This window comes from Magallana gigas, chromosome 1 (genome assembly GCF_963853765.1).
Source record: "Magallana gigas chromosome 1, xbMagGiga1.1, whole genome shotgun sequence".
Classification (NCBI taxonomy): domain Eukaryota; kingdom Metazoa; phylum Mollusca; class Bivalvia; order Ostreida; family Ostreidae; genus Magallana; species Magallana gigas.
This window is the reverse complement of record NC_088853.1, coordinates 7,841,619-7,859,701: the sequence shown is the minus strand read 5'-3', so window position 1 is coordinate 7,859,701 and position 18,083 is coordinate 7,841,619. Positions and strand designations below refer to the sequence as shown.

The window sequence follows — 18,083 nt, the reverse complement described above, 5'->3', positions numbered from 1 at the left end:
AAAAATAATATTAGTGAAAAAGAAACAGAAGAATAACAATAAGGTCTTCCGTTTCAAACTAGACACGATCTCGTTGCGAGCAACGAGGAGGTCTTGCGTCTAATTTTAGAAGTTGAAATACATGTATGACCTTTTCTTTGGTATTTACAAGGTAAATATGATTAAGAAATAGTAAAACAAACTAAACAGACTCTTTTATTCAATTTCTATATCCTTTTTATTTTAAACAAATAAAGCATTAATGTATTGGACTTCTCGCCTTTGTTTTGTTTCTGATAAATGTATAAGAGTTTTGATTGGAAACATTGAGATCCCTCTTGTTCCCTAATTTGAGGGACAAACCTTTTTTTTGGTATCAAAAGATATTTAGGAAAGATTTATCTCGGGCCGACCCTATATCTTTGGTGGTTAATTATGATTACGAACGTTATTCTGAGCATCTTCTCTTTTATAATGTTTTTCAAAATATATATGCCCTTAAAAATAATATTTTGATAAATGATCAAAATATTGGACTTCTAGCCCCATAAAACCCCTAACTATGTAGCATGTCAGATAACATTTTAACATGTATAGTTATATAAATGAAAGATAAACATTATTGCTTCTATAATTCATTACAATATAAAGAACAATATAAACTATTTATTATGAAAGAGATATAGATAAAACTGGAGACGAGCTCGTTGCAAGCAACGATCAGGTTTTCCGTCGTAGCTGCGTCATACTTGTGACGTATTACAAAAAACTGATAGCTGACCATAGTACAATATTAGATGTGTAAACACTGAGAAACAGAGTATTATATATCTGTGACCGCGTAGATTTTACGGTGATAGAGAATTCGTCTGGATCTGCATGGGCCGTGTGCAGTACGAACCGGGTGAGGGAATGTTGGCGTAAAGTGTATAAGATATAAGGTTGTGGCGCGCTGTGGGCCGTAAGCTAAAACGTAGGTTTGCCGTATTCCCGAAGGTCCACCAGTATACAGTTCCAGAGAAATAAACAGGCAATTGATGCAAGATTCCACATTATTGGACGAGGCTCAACGATGGCAACATTATAACAATTTAACAGACAGACATGTTTCAAACAATTCGGATATGGCCAGTAGTGGCCTCCGGACTCAAGACTCTGGGAGAGTCGGACGTGGCCGGGGCTGGCGCCGTATTCCAGACTGCACATTGACAATTGTACATAACTATTTATAAGAATCTTAACAATGAGTATAAATTGACAGGTAATGATATAATAGGCTGAGTGAAAGGTTCACAGATATAAAATAATTAAATAAACTCAGTAAGTCTTTGATGTCCAAGAAATGAAAATCTGATAATTGCACAATGTTGTTTTAAGAGATTAACAGTCCTTGAGACATGACACTCTGTCTCTTTGAAATCCCATATAAAGTCTGAAAAGTGTCAATTACTAAATAAAAAAGTACCTTTGTAAGATATAAACTGTGAGAAAAAATTACGAATTTTAGAAGTAAAGTAAAAAAAAAATAATTATAATTGAACAGTGCATTTTGCACGACGATACTACATGTTTAAAAGCAAATACAGATCTTAACACGTTGTCTCTAGTTTGATTCGCCGCATTTTATTCACAGAGTGGGACTGTGGTTATGCCCGGTACGAGGGTAAAAAGACCATTGGCAAACGTTTTACACGCATTTTTATCGAACGCAAGCGCCAATGAATCTCTTAGTATATATGCGGAGATCCTGGAAATATTACAAGGGGTTTTGAAAAATAATTTTGTATTTCGAGGAGAGGGAACATGCGCGGATCAGAAAATTTTTCCGGGCTGGGGGTTGAAAAGTCAGACGGTTATTTGAGTTTGCCAAGGGATGTCCGAGGCATATTTGGTAAGTTTATAATGTACACGTAATTGAAAGATATTTCGCGGGGGGGGGGGGGGGGGGGTCTGGAACCCTTCCCCTTCTAGATCCGCGCACGGAGAAGACTGATGCCGGTAATTTTACTATAATTTTAACCATTTTTATTTAAATATTCATGTTCATAATTATCAGAAAACCAATATAACCTTTCAAAGCAGTTAAAACTTATGTTTCGAATCATTTAGTCTCAGTGAGTATTGCGTCCGCGTACGGAAAATAATGGCAATTTTCAAGAAATTCGGATGGACGATCTGTGTCCTAGGTCGTCCATCCGATTCTTTTTCTGACTAAAAGCTACAGACCTGCAGTTAGAGATTGTCAAACTCTTATTGATATTGTCAATTTGTTTGTCTCAAAGAATCATTTTTTAAATCAATAAAGTTTTACCTTAAAAAAAAAAAGAAATCGGGCACAATTTTCAATGTTAGCATTTTACAATTTTATGGTCTAATAAAATTTCAAGAAACAACTCTTCATTGCTTTATCCGAAATATTGCATGAAAAAAAAATTTACATCGCATTTTTTAAATTACAAAAGGATATTCAAAATGAACTTGGATTAACCGGTAACAAACAGGCATAAAGAGAGACTGAGAACCAATTTCTTCTCTTTTTTTACATCAAAAGAAATTCAAAAATAAATCAAAATATATTTTTTCTTTGTATGCGTTAATGAACATGTAGATCAGCAAGGGGTTCTTTGTCGTGCAAGCACCTACTTACATATATGATGTAACAGATTGTTACACGGGTCTACAACGATGACAAATATCGAAAAGGCAATATTGTGGGTGAAGGATGAATGTGTAGTTTGTTTTGAAGTTTATTTTTGATACATGTAATTATATTTATCTGGATCGGTTATGTTTGTTAGTTTGTTTTGTTTATTAAAGAGGGGAATAAAGAAATGAGTAATTTCCAAGCACGTAGCATCGTTTTTGAAAGTGGGGGGGGGGGGGGCATACTCATCCAACAAATCTTGACAAGCAAAAAAAGAATTTTTTTTTAAAGAATTTTCCAAAATTTTCAAAATTTCACTCATAAGATCATGATTTTCATACCATTTATTTTACATGCTACCAAAAAAAGGGGGGGGGGGGGGGCAACTCCATGATAATTCAATTTTTGATGTAAATTTAAAAAAAATAGTTGCTGCGAGAAAAAGTGGGGAGAGGACATCTTTATGTCATATAATATGTGAAACTGATTTCATTCCACCCACAAGCTTGAAATAATGAAATAATTTTAATGAAAACAATATAAATAGACGTCATAAATCCCATATCAAACGACATATTACCACTTGATTCTGCGCGTCTTTTTAATGAATTTATAAACAGCGGCAAATTCTAAAATGTATTTTTAAAGGTAATGTTAGCTGCAAGTCTGTAGACCTTGTTTGAAAAATTTCGGATGGTAGCCAATTTTTCCGGGATACAGACCGAGCGGTACATATGCAATTAAGGTAACTAAGAATGATTCCAATAAAATACTTTGTTGAGTAATGCAAGCTTTTAAGAAAGCAATACTTATATTTGTTTAAAATATAACACCCAAATACTTCGTCTTACATTCGCTATTTTTAGAACAAGCAGAACCAGTATCAGTCTGACCGGCCTCACCATATACATTGTTGGAATTTAATTGTCCTAGAATTGCATTGCTCTGCATGTACACAATTTCTTATAAAAATTAAACACTTAAAGTGTTCATCTACATGGCTACACATAACGTACACACGTGATTCAAAATAACCAACACGGAAAACGGTAAAGAATTCAGTCATTGATTCTACATTTTATAGAACTTGTAAAAATACACATTGCGGGTCTGAATGTTTGTTGATATGTCAATCTATCAATATACAGTTTGTTAATTATTTTCGATTGCTAAGACTACAGCGTATTTGATGAACATTGAACAACATTTTTTCCATGCCACTTTTTTCCATGGAAGATAGCGAGTACAAGTATAAAGCATTTATAAAATTTATTTAATTACCTCTTTAGAACTGTGTATGGAATAAATAATTTATAAGTTGCTGCTGAAGGTTGTTTGGTATTTTCGTTTGTAGATGTTTTGCAAGTAAAAAACCTGAAACGCGGGGCAAGTCATAATTAATATCCCTGATAACCGTAACTTAAAACTAGCGGCTATGGATTCAAATATTATCGTATACGAATATTAAGTTCACTTTTGAAAATCATCTCCACGATGATAATTATATTATATCCATCGCAAATCAGTATTTTTTTTATTTTGCTTTAAAAGAATTGTTCTATCGGGAGCAATCCCGCGTTCGTTTAAATTGCCAGCGTACATTTGTCATGTCAGTAATACACATTGTGCTTTATAAGACGGCCGTGTATACGTATTGTAGAAAAGTTGAGTTTAAGTACCATGCATTGGAACCATTTTATTAAAACATCTCCCAGTACTGAAACAATTCAAAATGTCTCTGTTACAGTAACACAGTGGGGCGACGCGTTAAACGTGTACGTCCAGCTCTGCAAGCACATGCACTATCGTCTAGGCGACGGCCTGAATACAGCTAGCGACTCTCCTATCGATCGGTTACCTGAGTCTCGTAATGCATCTAAATATAGACAGGGGCACAGTTGTGAAACAAACAACAAAAATAAGGTCAAAAAGGTTCATCTATATGAAATGAAAATGTACATATAAATAAAAACATTTGGAAATTTTATGTGGGATTATTTTTGCACACTACATGTATCAGTTAGTGCATTACAAGAAGCCCTTTCATAACCTCATAAACGTGCGCACCCCCACAAAAATGGACCGAACTGACAACAATTGTTTCTGCAAATACTGACTATAAATTACGAAAACATTAAATTGAATACTATAGAAGGATTCAAAATTAATTTCTTTACAACTTTGCTTCAATAATGCATTAGAAATTTTTATTCTTTTTTAAGTTATTGACAAGAAACTTTGGACGCCTCTAACTCCCTAATTATAAGGGCCAGCCCTTTTTTCGGCATACCGAATGAAAGGTCTGAGTAAGACCAAGAACTTTTAAAATACATGTTTTTATCTGGTAGAAAACTAACACGGAATACGCGAATTTGTTTTTTTTTTTTTTCCTTACCTTTGTTTCAACATCAATACCACCCCTTTTATTTGCATTTAAATAATAAATAAAATATATCTCGCACAAATTCAATGTATTAGCTTCCAAACCAGCCCATCTTTGAGACTTTGCCAGTCATCGTTAAAGGTAAACCCCCTGGACAAAAGAAGTCGTTAAATTTTACTAAAAGGGGAATAACTCAAAACCGGATAGGGATTTTCCTCAACTAAAATAGGCAACGACAACATCACGCGGCATGTTATCAGTCCTGAAAATTTTAAAACAATCGGTGAACAAACGAGCGAGATATTAAGGATCAAAGTTGGCGTCTAGAAGAAAAAAAAAATAAGAAGAAATTTGAAAATTTTTCAGAATAATAGTAAGGTTTTCCGCTCCCAGCGGAAAACCTTAAAAAAACTTTAGACCCTCTTGGTCCTTTATTTGAGGGGCCAGCCCCTTTTTCTTAAAATCAAATTAAAGATCTTTATATTCTCAACATATTTTGTTTATTAAGTGTTTCCAAATTTGTTACCGTTCTTGAGATATTTGAGAAAAATTGTTTTAGGGGTCGACCCTTTATATCTTGTAAGGGCAATTAGACGAAACTTTGATGGTAAAATATTTTAACTAATGTTATTTTGCGTATTTTCTTTTCTATAATGCTTTTCAAAATATTTTTCCTTTTTAAGATATAAATGATCCAAAAATTGGACTTTAGTCCCTTAAACCCCTTATTATGTAACATATCAGGTGACTTTAAACATTAACAGAAAATGACTGAAAGATAAACATTATTGCTTCTAAAATGCATTACAAAATATTCATTATGAAAGAGATATAATTAAAAGACCTTATACCCCTCTTGTCCCCTAATTTGAGGGGCCAGCCCCTATTTCCTGATATCAAATAAAAGGTCTTTTTATTCTAAACATATTTTGTTCATTAAGTGTTTCCAAATTTGTAACCGTTCTTGAGATTTTTGGGAAAGATTGTTTTAGGTGCCGACCCTATATCTCCTTAAAGAGGCCATTTAATAGCGAGCGCAGCGAGCTCCATAGACAACGTGTACAAACGGAGGAAATTCGAGTTGAAATTTGCACATTGTCCAAAGAAAATTTTGTGGACCCGCGCGAAAACGTTCTACTATCCCAGTGATACTTTGCGGTGCATAGCAACATGGTGGAACAGACTGCGTTTCTCAGTGATTATACACAAAAAACAATGGTCAATTGCATACATATGTATAAAGGAATCTAACTTCATCGCTAATGGAATGTAAACTGATTTGAATGTTTTGATCTAGTAGACAGACGGGAAGCCATTTGACAGAGGACATTAAGGTGCTAAAAAGTGTAGAAAGTTGCCTGCCTTTCATAAAATTAGTTGTAACCTGCTACAATAATGTACAAAAACAATATATATTCGATTCGATTTTGAGAAATATGCATACCTGAATTATTTAAATTTGTCTGATACTGCATATTTAAAATACATATTTTTACTGATAAGAAAAAAATGCCATCCTGTATGATAGAAATATTAAAGTTGAAATTGGGTACTAAAATATAAACCTTACAAATTCGGTTAATACGTATTAGTCAAATAAAACCTAATTTGATATGCTTACTTCCTGTTTTGGTATACCAGTAGTTTTTCGTTTGCCTTGATAATGTTAAAGACTTATTCACATAAAAATCGATTAAATATACCCGGGTATATCCAATCAGATTGATAATTGTTTTTAGAAATCAACAATTTTAAGTGTTTTGTAGGCTTTTGATTGTCTAGAATTTGAAACAAAGATGCTCTTGTTTTTCTTTGTGGTAAACAGACAATCTGTCAAATGTATATAATAAAAAAACCTTTAGTACACTGACACCAATGGGTTCTATGTATGACCAAAAGTGTAATAGTTAATAACGTTTCATTTATATTTGTGCAAAATATAGATATATCTAAAGAAAAAACAACTCCTTTTTGCCGCTAATTATACCCCTGCTCCGAAGGAAAGGGGGTATACTGTTTTACCCTTGTGTGTCTGTCTGTCTGTCTGTCCGTCCGTCCGTCCGTCTGTCTGTCTGTAACAAAAATGTCTGTCGCATTTATCTCAGCAACTATTTATCGCAGATGCTTGAAATTTTTACACAGTGTTTGTTAAGGCATTCCATATCGTGGGATATATTTTTGTACCAATCAGACGTCAACTTCCTGTTAAATTAGGACTTTGTTTATTTTTAGCAAAAATTTTCTAACCAATTTTTGTCAAAGAATTTTCGGCAACTGTTTATCGCAGATGCTTGAAATTTTTACACAATATTTGTATAGGCATGTCATATCGTGGGATATAGTTTTGTACCAATCGGACGTCATCTTCCTGTTTAATGAGTGTTTTGTTTATTTTTAGCCAAAATATCACAATATGTTTAATATTTCTATCCAAACAAGATATCTGTGAGCCGATGTTCACTAGTGATACCCCCGCTCTGATGTGAATATGCAAAATAAGCAAAGTCGACATTTAATAGAAAGCTGGCATCCGATTGGTACAGAAATATATCCCATATGGCATGCCTTAAAAAACACTGTGTAAAAATTTCAAGCATTGGGATAAATAGCTGCTGAGAAATCTATGACGAAAATTTGTTTAAAAATGTTGGCTTAAAATAAACAAAGTCATTATTTAACAGGAAGTTGACGTCCGATTGGTACAAAAATATATCCCACAATATGGCATGCCAAAACAAAAAGTGTGTTAAAATTTCAAGCATCTGCAATAAATAGTTACTGAGAAATCTTTGACGGAAATTTTGGCTAAAAATAAACAAAGTCGTCATTTAACAGGAAGTTGACATCCGATTGGTACAAAAATATATCCCACGATATGGCATGCCTATACAAATATTGTGTAAAAATTTCAAGCATCTGCTATAAATAGTTGCTGAGAAATCTTTGACGAAAATTTGTTTGAAAATTTTGGTTAAAAAATAAGCAAAGGCGTCATTTAACAGGAAGTTGACGTCCGATTGATACAAAAAATATCCCACGATATGGCATGCCTAAACAAACACTGTGTAAAAATTTCAAGCATCTGCGATAAATAGTTGCTCAGATAAATGCGACAGAAATTTTTGTGTACGGACAGACAGACAGACAGTCAGACGGACAGACAGACGGACGGACGGACGGACGGACAGACAGACACACTAGGGTAAAACAGTATACCCTCTCTCCTTCGGAGCGGAGAAAAGAAAAGAAAACAAGAATAAATACTGGAATCAATATATTAACAAAGAATTTCGTGTTGTTGTAAGGAATATATCCATAATTGTTGACAATTCCGAAGATTTAGCGTAGCTATAGATAGCGATTATGTGACAAAACACGTACATTCTAAATAAAAAAAAACTTCCTAGTCCGTTTAACCCGGAAATGTCGGTATGGCAACATTTGCTGTTAAAGGGATATTTTTAAATTAGTAAAAGTAAATATAAACAAGTATTCCTTTTAAAGAAATGATCGGCAATAATGATATATTGATAGCTAGAAGCAATCGACATGATCAGTTTGATGTAAAATAATTTAAAAAGTACTGTGTTTTTACAAATATAGAATATTTTAAATCTGTACACCATAATATCATTATTATAAACCGTCAACAAATTCAATTTTGAAATAAATTTGGGAAAAGCCGTTCGTAAACTCCTTGTCTAATTTCATATTTTTAACGTAATTATTAAATGTTAATGTATCTTCTTCTTCTTCAGAATACTGAGTAGGGCTCTTCAAAAAGCATAAACACGTATACAAAGAAAGAGTTGTATTAAAATAATTTAATGCGACTGAAAAACATTGAATGCCATTATAACTTGCTACTGAGGTCGCATTATAACGTATCCTTGTTTATATATCAAGCCGTCTTCCTCGCTACTATTATGCAACATCAATAGATCGAGGTCAGTTCATGGAGTATCTTTTTATGATTGAGGTCAGTTAATCGAGGTCAACTGCATTACTGAATGAATCTTTCGATCGAAATTCTTACGCGTGAGACAAAATGTGCATTCTTAAATTAACAGGTCGAACTGTATTTTATGTATGTTTGCATCTCTTAAGGTAAATGAATTGAAATAAAACTGAGTAAAATGTTATATAAATACTAAACCAACTTCAAGTTTTTAAAAGAACTACTTATGCAAGCGGAGTGTGTGCGCACGTGGAAGCATTTGCCGGATGCCTGATATAGAAACAACACATCCCGTATGAAACAAGTTTATATTGTAAAAAAAGAAGAACGACACAATTCACAGTAACATTGACCATTCATATGTGAATAAATCGACGCCATAATCCTAGACAGACGACACAAATTTTAATTTCGACGATTTCGATGTACTGGAAGACAAATGTGTTCAAAGTGTGGGCGGTATTTAGTGGAATGAAGGCCAAAAGTTTGTGGAACTAAAGCACCTTGCTGATCAGCTTGTATATGTACACTGTAACAATCGGCTGCATTTTTCGAATATCGAATGCGAAAAGCGTTACGGGTTTCGCAGTCTGCTTTATATCAAAGTGATAGCACCATTGGTTGATCTACTCAAACGGTTTTCAAAGAAAAAAAAAGAAACAACAAATATGTGTTTGATATCAATTCACTAGTTGAACCAGGTAAGTCTTATTAATTTGGCGTGAGTACTCTCTCTCTCTCTCACTCTCTCTCTCTCTCTCTGTGTGTGTGTGTGTGTGTGTGTGTTAGCAAACAACTACTAATAATAAAGAAGGACATATGCTACCCTTTTTCATCTTTCCGACATTTCGTCATTCTATCCTTCACTCATTCCTCCGTTGTATCCTCTCGTCATTCACTTCCTGATTATTGTTTTAACAACCATGGCACACATTAAGCTTAAATTTACCATATGGTGGTGTCATAGAAACATAAAGGCTGAGTTCGAATATGGTTTTGCCCCAATGATTTACGACTGAGTTATATCTCTTGAAAAAAAAATCAAAATTTTTCTTCGATCATTTTAAAGTCAAATTTGATTTATGGATGTGTTATAAGAACATGCAGGTTACATTCAACTTTGGTTCCTGACAAATTATATTTGGCATATACCTCTTGAACTTTAAAAAAAAGAAAGAGAAATTCTCAGTTTCCGGTATGTGTATGTATAAGAAAAGCATATATAAATATGTAAGTTAATGTATTCAGTAAAACATACAAGTGAAGTTCGAAATTGCTTTCAGTGAAACAATTTTTGACAGAGTTATGCCCCTTGTTCCTAGGAAAAATTGGGAATTTCTTAGTTTCTGCTCCCTATATATATATTTGTACTGCAAAATTTCTTATATTTCTGTTTTTCTTGAACAAAAAGACAGCACTGGAGGATATCAGCAAATTATATAAAAGAGGGAAAAACTTATGAACCAGACATCTCAACAGTAGTAATCCGTTCTGATTAAGAGCTTTACTCAGAAAACGAGAGTTCACTGGTGGTGAAAACATAGTGGTCTTCGGCTTTTACTTTTCCCCGCAACAGTGACATAATCGAATTTGCAGCTTTTAATTGGGAAAAACGAGTTGAAAAATTACATATCCCTATCCCAGGAATCAACAAAGAAAGCAAGTGAATTTATTGGACTGAAATATGATATTGGATCGGGGTGACGAGTTTTCTGGAGGACAAGGAATATAATGCATTGATATTAGACTTAAATTGTTAGATTATGTTAGCAAGCAAGAAATGCCAACTCTTGCAGACAGCAATGTATTGTCCTTAGAATTCTCGCCAAAAACTTCAAGAGCACAATTTTCTTGAAATATTTCTGCAGCACGTCGGTGATTGTTTGGACACACTCAAGTTAGCACGTAAATTATTTAATTTGGAGATTGTAGGTTCATGTAACTACAAACAAAAACACTGGTACAAGTCTCATAGGAAAATCCCACAAAGGACACGATGCTCTCGCCGATGTCAAAATCTTTAAATCTTTACAACGTTTTGTTTCCAAGTTTACATACAAAGAAACTGTTGCATTTCCTTTTTAATTTCACGTTCTTCAAAAGTCATTTGTGCCATTGGTCGAAAGAAAGCTTATCTTCAGTTCCAACTCATGAAAACTTGCTCTATCATACCATCGAGGAAACAAAGTAGGGGATAGTCTTTTTAGTAAGAACATGATTTAATGTAAAACACCAAAAAGGCTCACTTTGTACTTTTAGAAACAAAAGAGTAAGCATTGTTGAAATGGAGAGTGTCATGAAAGTGTATTACTTGTCCATCTTATATAGTTGCATTGCATTGTAAACAGCCACATTGTATTATTGTATATTTTGAAAATAGATGAAGTATGCAACAAATAATAGGGTATAAATACCATTACATGTAATATTGGTGTTCTTCGTTTACATTCATAAGCAATATTCATTAGATTGGTTAATTTTATGATGGGCACATTGTCTAGCATGTCTACGGTCAGGAAATGCATGCAATTATAACTTTGACGTTGTGTAACCTTGCTTTTTATCCCCACCTTGTTTGGGATTTCCATGTAAAAATACTTGATGCTTCAAGGTCGGAATTAATTGAAACTTTTGTAATTATGTCAAATATGACAAATATAGTCTTATTTCTAAGGCCAGGGACGCATATGTAATAAACATCATGATTTATTTGATAATGTTCTAAAAATGTTTTCTGATCTTTAAATCATCGATTTTCTTGATGTTATTGATGTTATGTCAAATGTCTTTGATTGACTTATATTTTATTCCCTCCAGGTAAATGTTTGAATATTGTTGTTTCATTAATAATTATGTTAGTTATGTTTGATTAATAAACATATTCTGCCTTAATGAGCTCTCGTTGTGGCCATGCTTTTTGTTTTGTAGTAGAATATAGTATTGGTCAAATTAGTCTTACTATAATTCAAAAAAATATTATTGAGCAGATATTCGTTAAAACCAAATAAGTGTCAGTTTGTGTCAAGTTTGTCATTTTTTTAATTATTAAAGAAAGAGAATGTTTTTGTTTGGCCATTGCTGCCTTTATTTTGCGTTCAGTATGAACTTTGTAGTGAGAAATAGTATTTTCAAAAATATAATTCTACAAGGAAAAATAATATATACTAATAGTTTCACATTTTTTAGCAGATCATTTTATACAACCAAACTAACGTCAGGTTTGTGTGTGTGGTTCTATTTTTTTTTTCTTTAAAAATTTCAAAGAACGGTAGGGGAAGGGGTTGTTAAATGACTATTTGTTGCCTTTTTGGCTCTAAAAGATACTTTAGTGAAAAAATGTATTGGTAAAGTAGTTTTCATTAACATAAAACATAAGAACTCTATTATTTTAGCAAATAAGTGTCAGTTTGTGTGTGACAAGTTTGTCTTTATTTGGGAAATTCTAAAGCGTATATGTGCTTGTTATCTAAATTGCAATTATAATTAAGTAATTAACTGTTAAAATATGTTTAAGCTTAGAAGTTTGATTATAAATTATATTAAATTTTGAGTGCATTTTGCATTATTAAACTGGTATTGGTCGTGTTACATATTTCATAATGATTTAAAGAGTGGAAAGAAAGTGTGTGTGTGGGGAGGGGGATGTAACTTATCACATCACAGCTCAGTAACAAACCCTCAATGCCATACTCATAGTTACACGTATTGCTTATACACTACTAATGATAAATTCGAAATTATGTACACACTACACGTAATATTTAAAATATATAAATTAAAAAAAAAGATCAATTAAATATCTTTTTTTTCAATTCCGTGTCCTACCTTAAGCATTGTTTTATTTTTCTTGTCGTCTTTAACATTGTTATTTTAGATTTAATTAAAAAAAATTGCAAGAGTTAAGGACAAAAACGTTTGATTTTTTTTTAAATAAAATGCCGTGTTTATAATATGTTTTTTCATTAATATGCAGGGAGAATTTTGTTTTGGTGTTTTTCTCTACTAAAACTATCTGATTCGAAGCTATTTTAACAATTTTGTGAAGCAATGTGCGATGCTTTAAAAAGTGTTTTATGACCAAATTTTTATAAGATATAAGATTATCTACGAATATTTATGATCATTTTATGTCATTAGTCGCCGCCCTTTTGCTCCTCTACTCATTCAACATACGATGGTCTAAAACACGGAAAACACTGTGTTTAGATCAATGAGTAATAAACCTTTTTTACTGTTGTGCATCATCTAGTAGTCAGTGCATGTTTCTAATAATCAGGCGTAACAAAGTATACCTAAATATATCAACTATATAGACCTACAATCTGATATCTTTCTTTAACATGGTTTTCTAGTTAGACAACAACAGACATTAAAATAAAAAAAAGAAATACACAGATCTGTGGTTCATAGATACAAAATGCTAAATTTGAATTAAACGGAAATAATTCATCATGACCCTTAATCCTATTGTTTAATTAGATAAACTGCTACTGTTTAATATTCTAATTTAAAACAAAACGAATTGCTTATACTAAATGTTTAAAAATTTTAAACAAAGAAATATCATCAATACTTCCCCTAAGTTTTGACAATGAAATACACTGTTTTAAATATTTACCATTTATAATTTAGATAAAGAAATTTTTCTTGACTTTACACATTTAATTATCATGAAACAAAAATAAATGAATAACACAAAGGACAGATTTTATTGTTTTTTTTTTTATTCTACCGGAATAATCCAGGTATGTCCTTGACTATATTGATCGAAAACACATGGTCACTGATAAGATTTGTTTTGTCCGGGTGCATACCTTTAGCGTTTTGCAGTGGCTCGTTAACGATAAATCAGAACTATGAATCGTATCTCAATTCTTCTATGTCTAGTTCATTTGCCTGTGACTCATTTATATAGTAAGTATTATTACTTTTTTTGTTGCTTATGTATTGAACAGCCGCCTAATTATCAGAGTAGATACATGTAATATTTTAGAAGACAAATCAGGTCTATCAATGCGTTCGGAGTTTTTCCAAACAAGTGTCTAAGGACGCAATTTCAAAACAAAGGCTAATATATTGATACTACAGTGGTTTCTCTATTTGACACTTTCATGAAAGTTTGCCTTTTTTATACTGTTTATTCACATTTGTCAAGTTGAAACAGTTGCACAGCTTCTAGTACACTTAACATAATTGACATATTTTTTTGTGTTACAGAATACATAGTTACCAGCAAAGCAAGTTTATGTAATGAACTGTTAGTCGATGTGAAATTAAATTATGTCAAGAATGACATTGAAACAAAGGTCTTTTTTTTGCATTTTTAGTCTTACTAGAAACTGTCGATATTCTTTAGTAATAAAAGATTGTGTTTATTTAGGTTGTAGCAATAATGGTTTCTATGGGACGTATTGTAACATTTCCTGCCCTAACAATTGTGGAGACAATACATGTCAATATTTAGGAACCTGTTTTTCATGCAAGACCGGCTTCCATGGAAGTAAATGCAGTAGAAGCTGTCCATACAATTGTGACGGAAACACATGTCGAATAGAAAATGGTGCGTGTTTGTTATGTAAACCTGGCTTCTATGGGAGTCAGTGTGGGGTATCTTGTCCAACCAACTGCAAAGACAACGTTTGTTACCAAGAACATGGGACCTGTTCTTCGTGTGAATCAGGTTTCTATAAAAATCATTGTGATACTCCATGCCCCACCAACTGTAAAGACAACAGCTGTGACTTTGATTATGGAACATGTTATCAATGCAAACCTGGATGGACAGGAACAACTTGCCAAAAAAGTCAGTGTAATTATTTTGCCATTGTATAAATTACTTTTTAAATGTAAACTAGATGGAAAGGTATAAACATACATGTTTCATTTATAACTAATATCAACAGAATGTGTAGATGGCTGGTTTGGTGAGGGATGTTATCACCAATGTTCAGGACATTGTCGGGACAACATTATCTGTAACTACGTGACTGGTCACTGTGAACGAGGCTGCTCTCTTGGATGGACAGGATACCGGTGTGAAAAAGGTAGCGGTTCTGTTTGTATGTTCTTGCTTAAAAATCAATTTAAAATAATTTAAGTGTTAAATGACACTTAAATATCAGCACTTTCAATGTAAATGAACACGAAATGCTTTTTTGGATTAATGACATGTAAAAAAAAATCAAAAATATATTTAAAAGAATGCGAGGACGGTACCTTTGGTTATGAATGTACCAAAATGTGCAGCAGCCATTGTTTGGATGATTCCCCGTGTAATAAAAAGACTGGTGTTTGTGATAGAGGATGCAGTCCAGGGTACATTAATAGTGACTGCGGAACAGGTTAGTGATTACAATTATTTTTTTACAAGTCAATATAAAACAAAAATAATTTCTAAACATGATGAACACTTTCTGTAATATGATGCATGTAAATATGTTTGATTTATAAAAGTTCTTTTGGCTGGCAGAAGTGAACGATGTCACAAGTTATCAGTTGCACAAGGTACAAAGATATTTAAACATGAATTGTAAACGTAAGGAGGGTCGCAAACTGGTTTTACTTTTAACATCTCCTTTAATTTCTATCAAGAATTTCGATGGTGTTATACAGTCAATTCAAGCATATATTTTACAATATACACGATAGCAGAGCATAACACTTAAAACCCATGGCACAGCATTGGAATCTCATATTATAACATTTAAATCCCAGATCAGTGATACATTTTTACTTATCATTTTGTTTTTTAATTTGAAACTCTCAAGTAAATGAGGCGTTTTTGTTCATTTTTTACAGAATACAATAGCATTGTAGCATACTATACCATATCATTAAGCCCTTCATTTTGATTTCTCATAGCATAACATAGAAATTTCATAGCTCTGCATTAGAATTTCATAGCATGTCATTACAATCGGATACCATAGCGACGCGAAAATTGTAAAGATATGCATGAAATGGTTGTAATAGTTTTGCATTTATTCATATTTTTTCATTTAAATACACGTCATTTTCTTTGAAAGAAAAACCATTCATTATTTATGAATTTAATGTGTTATCCCTTTACTTAGAGTGTTCAACCGGATATTTTGGAATGAACTGTCGCGAGAATTGTAGCGGCCATTGTGTTAACAATGAATCATGTGACCACGTCACTGGGGTGTGCTTTAATGGTTGTCAGGACGGGTACATTGGAGCACGTTGTGATGAAAGTGAGACATTCAATACATTTACATTTTCCACCTATTCTTAAGAACTACAATATTATACTTCTATTTGAGGAAGACAATATTTTTTTTTCTTTTTGTTTGTATTTTAATTATCACAATTTTTCCTACACATATTTCAGTATGCAAAAAAGGATATTACGGCAAAAACTGTTCTCTTGTTTGTTCTCCTAATTGTAAGACGTGTCGACACACGGATGGATTGTGTTCTTGCAAGGCAGGATGGATGGGTCCAAATTGTACTACAGGTAATCAAAATTACACTGTGCAAGGGCCATAACGATTGTGTATACATGGATCTGTCCCTTTGTGTCTGCCCGCATGCTAATGATTTTTATGAAATGTGAATATTCTTTGCACTCGAAATGGTTTAAGACGATTTTTCCAGAGTGTGTTTGGTCGTTTGGAGAGAATTGTCAGTATCCATGTGGTGGATACTGTATCGATCAAAGATGTGACAGATTCAACGGAAGCTGTCTGTATGGAAATTGTACACTAGGTAATGCATTTTATGGTAATCTGTTTATCCAGTTTGTAAAAAATAATTGTTTGAAAATGTTCTGTTGAAAATTGTACTGTAAGTAATGCATTTAATTTGATTCAAATTTGTGATGAAATAAAAGTTTCATATTACTCGTTTGGTAAGTGTTCAATTGGTATTTTTCCCCTTCAGATGTACTACATTTATTGTTTGACCTGTAAAGACGTCTCAAAACCCTTACAAGTTTATTGTATTTACTGTTCAACACAGGTACTCAACAGAATGACGATTCGAAACATATAACACCAGTAACCATAGCTTTTATTGTTGGACTCTCGGCCTCAGTCATTGTTAACATTGTTGCCATTGGTTCCTTTCTGTTAGAATTGAGGTACACATAGTAACAGGTAACCATGTACTTGACAACAGAGTGTTCACTTCAGTATTTTGTTTTCTTTCATTCATAAATGAATTGACTTAAGATATGGATATAAAATTAAGGATCCATTCAAAGTATATGGAAAACAGAAACTGTCAATGTTGTGACTCTGCTGGTTCAACCTGCACATTGAAGAACGAATCACTACAGAAAGTCTACACTACACTAACATTTGAAGTCTTTTGAAAAAAAAAAAATCAGCGGTATCAGTTTTTACTTGCATTGCACTTTTGTTATTTTAACTATTTATATTTTTGTTATAAAATTTAAAAAAAAAACATGGACGTTGTTATTAACCTATATTGAAAAGAATATTGACTTAATGAAAACCTTTTTTTTTCTTGCAACAAGGACATTTTTTTGTTCTGAATACTTAATATGGGATCAAATAATAAATCTTTAGAATCTTTCTCAATACATGTTGGTCGTCAATTAAAAAAAAAGACTTATTAATCAAAATTGAAGAAAAAATGTTGCATTGATTTATCTACATAGTTAAAAAAAATTGGAATTAATCTTTTTTTCTTAAATATTGTACTCATTGCAAAAAAGCAGTTTTGGAAAATATATCTTTTTTTAGATAGATGGCAATTTCTTCTTTGTGACACTATAAGTCAAACACATTCTCCTGTGTATTTCTTAACTCAGATGTTTTATTAAAAAAAAGCTACAGACTATGTTAATTAAGTGGTGATTGTGAACTTTATATTGTTAGAATGATAATAAATAAATACTTGATAAATGTTCAGGATTAAAGCTCCCATGAAATTTTACGATACTATTCTTTTTGTTAAAAAATGTCCTTCTCCGGACCACCAATGTGTATTAAGCCGGTGTTTCCCCCTGATATTCGCGGTGCTAAGCAGATTGACTCCCCCTTGATATAAAAACCAGTCCGCCGTATGTAAACTCGTGCATATACTGGTACCCGACTTAAGCTGGTTAGACTGAGAAGTAGAAGTGCCTTGTG

The 18,083-nt window shown here is 32.7% G+C and overlaps 1 protein-coding gene across 2 annotated transcripts; it reads left to right on the top strand.

Moving 5' to 3' along the window:
• Positions 1-15,166: 15,166 nt before the first annotated feature.
• LOC117688234 (protein draper) lies at positions 15,167-17,575 on the top strand. 2 transcript variants are annotated; one of them, XM_034466069.2, is made up of 6 exons: positions 15,167-15,305; positions 16,038-16,178; positions 16,316-16,441; positions 16,582-16,692; positions 16,945-17,081; positions 17,176-17,572. In XM_034466069.2, exons 1-5 carry the CDS (start codon positions 15,203-15,205, stop codon positions 17,073-17,075), a joined length of 612 nt encoding a protein of 203 aa, XP_034321960.2. In that variant the 5' UTR covers positions 15,167-15,202; the 3' UTR covers positions 17,076-17,081; positions 17,176-17,572. The 2 variants fall into 2 exon arrangements, with proteins under 2 accessions (XP_034321960.2, XP_065933210.1); XM_066077138.1 differs by having other exon boundaries at positions 16,945-17,575.
• Positions 17,576-18,083: the final 508 nt, after the last annotated feature.